Raw genomic sequence first — 5,562 nt, forward strand, 5'->3', positions numbered from 1 at the left:
GAAAGCTGCCTGAAGAAGGGTGTCAGACTGTGCCCCTTCACTTTCAATTTTACTTATTCTACGTAATGGCAAACTTTCCCTTTAGAGACATATGCACTCCTCTTTCTGAAGAACACCAGACTCATATTCAAAGAAGTTTACTCTTTGTATTTATGGGGTTTTTAAAAATCTTTTAAGTCTTTAACTTGTTTTAATATTTTTTTCCCCCTACCCCTCAAGCTATCTAGCAGCATTTTGGATATATATAACAGTGACCAGGGAATGGCACCAGCTAATATGGGTCTCACAAATGCTTCTTGCCCACCTAATCTACCAGTAAAAAGGGAACTCACAGGTAAAAGAACTCTTGAGATTTTAGTATTTTATAATTTCTGAAGTGATGGTGTTTCTCTTAAAAGTTAAATAAATCTTACCCATGAAATAGATGTCTGTAATTAAATTCCTAAGAAATTTGAAGTTTGTAGTTTCATTTAAGGAAAAGTATAAAGACCAAAAAGAAATGTTTTCTTTCTGTTCTCCTCTTTAGCAATCCAGAAACCATGTTTGCCCCCTGTTTTTCATGAACATTATGCTTTTAATAAACCTAATTATTTCAGGAAACATAGTGGATTCTTCCATGTTAGCTCCTGAACAACAGTATAAATAAATTATTGTCTATTAAATTTGTTCCAGTGTAGAACAAATGGTTCTTTTAAAAACTTACAATAAGGCTATTCAAGGTAAATCTATATTAGTGGATTAACAACTTTAAAAGTTACATTCAATTAATCCAAAAAATGCTAACAACCATGTACAGTTTATTAGTGTCACTCAGAGGAAACAGTGAGCTTGTTCAATATTTTACAAATCTGATTAACTCATGCATTATGGGATATACAAATCCATATTCACATTAGTGTACTGTAAGTTTTTTCCTCATGTAAAATACAGAAAACTGGAGAAAAATAACCCTCCACAGCATTTCTATGTTTTTAAATAAAAATATGTAATAAAAATATCTTAAGCAACCTGCCAGACTTGCTCAAAAATTTAGTACTGCTAGAATACAGACTTGTTTATGATCTTGTTTAATAATAAAAAAGTAATGAAGTAAAAAGACTAGAAGGCTGCTCTTTGTGACAAGAGGCCATTTTGAAAAGGTGAAAGAAGTACTGGAATTGCAACTTAAGGACAGTTTTAATAAATGTTACTTTCTGTCAGAAGCAGATACACGAGCAATGGCAAAGGAGAGACAAAAAAAGGATAATCACAATCTCAGTAAGTATATGTTCATCTTCCATCTCATTAAATGGAATGTATGGGGAATGAAGAAATAATATACATTAGCTACCACATCTCTGCTCTTCCTCTAGATCAGCATCTTACAAGGGTGATCAAGTTGAACTCAGTCGGCAAACACAGCCAACTATACAGCTTTCTTCCCCGAAATTAATTTCTGTCTTCAACCTCTGTCTTTCAAAATATTTTTCATATTGTAATTAATTTCTTTCTATATCATCTCCCGCTACTATGTTTTTATTCTGCAGTTGTACATGTATCCTGCACACTTTACTTGATGTGTGTAAGAATTACTGTGCAAAACAGACAGAAAGGATTAAAAAAACAACAGTGAAAATCCATTCTTCATACCTTACTTACTGAAGCACCCAATGAGAGACTGTATCTGCCTATGGGTGATAGGAAGGAAAAAAAAAATACAGAGGTTATCAAATAACTTCTAAACACAATTTAAGCACTTAAAGTTGTGTAAATCTTCTGTCATGAAAGGAGGTCAGGGCAGGACTGGATGGTGCTCTGCCTCAGCTCTGATACACAAGCCTCCTAACCTCTGTAGGCTGGGATGCACTTCTGTTTCCTTTATGGAGAAAAGTGCAGCCATGTACTGCATTTCAGTTCTAGAGAAATAGTCTTGTATAATTTAGTCTTAGAACATAGTAAAATTCATAGTTCAGTGTCTAAATATTAAACTTATAAAAGTAAACAACATTTTGTTTTATCCAGAATAGAAAAAAAAAATCATTGTTATTGCTGAAAGAAGATTGCCTATGAAATTAGGCATTTTTTCCCTCTAAAGAGTAATTAAGAAAAAAAAACCAAAACAACCCACAAACAAACAACCCTGAAGGATTCTTTTTGGAAAGTGTTAAATAAAGCAATTACATTTTCCAGTTCTCCTTTCCACTTACTTTCAGGAGAAATAGTCTGGGATTTGAACTTGATGATCCTTATGGGTCCCTTCCAACTTGATATATTCTCTGATTCTACGAATTTAAACCTAAATTGGTAATTAGTTAACAGCCACTATTTATAACTTTATTCTCTGGCTATTCTGGTAATCCCAGAGAGATTTATAGCTTTACTTTCATGAAATTACATACCTGGAAGTATATATCCACTGGTACAATATGCTAGCAACTGCTGTGGACAACTTTCTGCGACTTGACTTTCCAGAAGGCATCCTTATTTCTGTCTGTACATTTTTGTGGATTGCAGGCAGACCATGTATATTTTAAAGCTGTTGTTAACACATCCTCTCTGAAGTGCCAGTGCAGCTGCAGCCTGTCTTGTTTGGGCAGGAATGGGGAATTTTTGCTGGAGTAGGAAAGGTAGTGGGTAGGAGTTTTCTGGAACTGCAAGGGGAAAGACAGACACATGCATACATTAGGGATGCCAGGTCTTACCATTGTCTCCATTGCTTATTTTGGCTCTGATATCATCCTTCCTGAACACAGAAGATATGTCTGTGAACTGTCCCTCATCACTGGCAAGTGAGCTGAAGACTGCATGCCAGGATGTTAGCATGCAGACATGCAACATCTCTTCTGGTTTGACTCCAAGTGCATATTTCAGAGCTCAAAGTCTCTCTGGAGATAGCTCTATGATTTGATGGCTTGGACATATTAATGCATTACATAGAAAGATTTTATTAGTGTGATTTACTTTTTTATAAGTACCAGGTTTTTTAGAGATGGTCTGAAAAATCACTTTTTGGATCTTAATTAGAATTATACAAACATTCACGTTTCAGGTTGAATTAAAGTCCATGTTTTACAGAAATGTACTTGTACCTCCTCATACCAAGGAATAACTAGAAAAAATTCCTTTTGAAAGGTAAGATCCTCAGTGAAACCATGACAAGGGATTTAAATTTAAGAAATTGAACCTCTTCTTTGTGTAATAGCAAGAGTTTAAACCATTACTAAATGTATTTGGTTTTTTGTTTGTTTGGGTATGTTTTGGTTTGGTTTGGTTTGGTTTGGTTTATTTTCCCCAAACAAAGAATTAAGAATGTAATGCTTGTTTCTTATATAGTCATCCTGTCTATGTAGTTAAAAAAAATAGTTTTCTGGATTAGCTTCGGTATAATTTGATACTTTAAATATTATTGATAACTCAGGATACGACTGCAAGTGTAACAGACATAAAACAGGAAAGCTCTATTGAAACATTTTTCCAAGCTTCAAAATTCCCCCCTTAATTCACTAACATAACCATTGGAAGTTTCTTCTCAGGAAAACTACAAAAATAGAAAAAATAATTCTGTAAATGTCCACTTGTAAATAAAATTTTTTCTTTGCCTGGTTTTAGAGATGATGCTTAGTTGACTATTTTTGATTAGTATCTTGCAGAGTTTTTACACACTATGAATATTAATTAAACAACAGCAATTATGTCATATGATTGTATAATTAATGCCTATTCTTTTCCTCTGTTTGGCTTGCCATTACTTTAGCGTCATTTAACAATACACTCAGGAGGATTGTAACTGTGTCTTCTGAATTCATGAGTCATGACTACGAAACCTGAGATGTGTTAATCTGTTGAGTGAAATTCCTGTTTTTAGAGAAAGACAAGTTAATATGTCTCACCAAGGCAGAACACTTCATCAGGGTAAATAAAAACACCTGTAGAGTTCCCTGAGCTGGAATTAGCTAGTGAGGAAGTAACTGACTGCCGCAGAAACCTAAGAGCCTCACACAGACAGGAAGAAAAAAGCACCTTTATGTATTGAAAGAAGTAAAGGACTAAAAGTGATGTATGTGATGGGGCTGAGACTGAAAGTTATATGCTTTCATGACTGTAAGAAGGTTGAAGTCAGCCTAGAAAGACCCACGAGAGCACCCCCGGCTGCACACTTTTAATTTAGCTCTACTAGGCTTTTTGTATTTATATTCAAAATTAGGACATTAGACTTTAAGCGTGGATCTCCATATGTTGATGAGGGGAGCATGCATCCATTCTGCCCATGTTCTAGGCTGGTCTGATCTGACAGAGTACAGTGGCATTAGCATAGTGAGCCCAAGGTAAGGTCTTCCAAGAAGCAAGGGATAAGACAAACAGCTCAATGCAATGCTTAGTGATGGACCAAAGCTGAATCCTCTCCATTCAGAGAGGTTTGGACTGAATCAAAGTACAATGTGGTGGGAGTGGACAAAAGCGTGAGTTCAGCTATTAGTACCACAACAAGACTATGTTCTCACTGAATATACTTTTTATGTCACAATATGGTACAAGAAATCCCCCAAATTGATGAGATGTCCATTGGACCTATCCAGTAGAAAATGAGAGGTTTCTGCATGTAAAAATAGCTGGATAAAAACTGGTGAGGGGGCAGAAAAGAATTATCTGTGAATTAGTGAAATGGGAGGTGGAAAGGTAACATATCCTTTGTGCAGAGAAGCACCACACGTTCCAGTCTGGGTACCAGTGCAAGCCAATAGAGTGGACTGAGAGCACAGAAAAGGGGAACTCATTTTAAGAGGCTTATACTCTGTTATTTCCTTTCTAACTAAACCAAGATAGCAGGCACAGTTTGTCTTAGAAGAAACATAAATTTAAATACAGAAAACAATTTTTTATTGTTTAAATTATGTTTTTCTTAAATTTCTGTGTGTTTTAAAAGTTACTGTAAACACACTTTTGCTGTCCACCACTGACGGAAACAGAGGTACTGGGGATGACTTGTTTCTGGGACAAAATCTTTTTCCATTTCAGTGAAGGGATATGGTTGCAGTTATGTATTCTCTGTGGTTTGCAATGCTGATAACTGTAGATAAGGGATAGTGAAGCTGTTAGCTGTGATTTGCCACAGGAGTTCTGTCAAAATATGAGATGCTGGTTGAGTTGTCTTTTGTCTCTGTTGAAATAATCAGCAAAATTCCATTAAGCTGAAAACTCCACTCTGTGGGAGCAGGGTAGAGAAAGGATACATAAACATCAGAACAAAATGTTAACTCACATTTAGACCAGATGTAGATATTTCATTCTCTAGAAGTCTAGTCATAAATGGGGGAGAAACTTACAGGTAGGGTAAGAAACAGAGATGGTACTAATCATGAAATTTGTCCCGAGAGTAAGTCAGAGACAAGTAAGAGATCTTGTTCACATATCTATTTGAGGAATAAATTTTCTGTACACTGACTGACTTGTTTTTAACTAATTAAAATGTTTTATGTTGAATTTCTCCAAGAATATTTCACCATTAATTTAGTAACTGTTTCTTTTTAACAGTTGAGAGAAGAAGAAGGTATAATATTAATTACCGAATCAAGGAGCTTGGCA

At 35.3% G+C, this 5,562-nt stretch overlaps 1 protein-coding gene across 1 annotated transcript in view; it reads left to right on the forward strand.

Annotated features, from left to right (window-relative positions):
• Positions 1–225: 225 nt before the first annotated feature.
• The window catches only part of TFEC (transcription factor EC), a 15,296-nt gene continuing 9,959 nt past the window's right edge, over positions 226–5,562 (forward strand). Inside the window, exons 1-3 of the mRNA XM_010166110.2 lie at positions 226–334; positions 1,204–1,257; positions 5,512–5,562. The exon at positions 5,512–5,562 is cut by the window's right edge and continues 25 nt beyond it. Coding sequence (XP_010164412.2) covers positions 262–334; positions 1,204–1,257; positions 5,512–5,562 — 178 coding nt within the window. The 5' untranslated portion in view covers positions 226–261. The remainder of the gene's footprint in view (positions 335–1,203; positions 1,258–5,511) is intronic.

This window comes from Antrostomus carolinensis, unplaced genomic scaffold, assembly GCF_000700745.2.
Source record: "Antrostomus carolinensis isolate BGI_N321 unplaced genomic scaffold, ASM70074v2 scaffold38874, whole genome shotgun sequence".
Taxonomy (NCBI): Eukaryota; Metazoa; Chordata; class Aves; order Caprimulgiformes; family Caprimulgidae; genus Antrostomus; species Antrostomus carolinensis.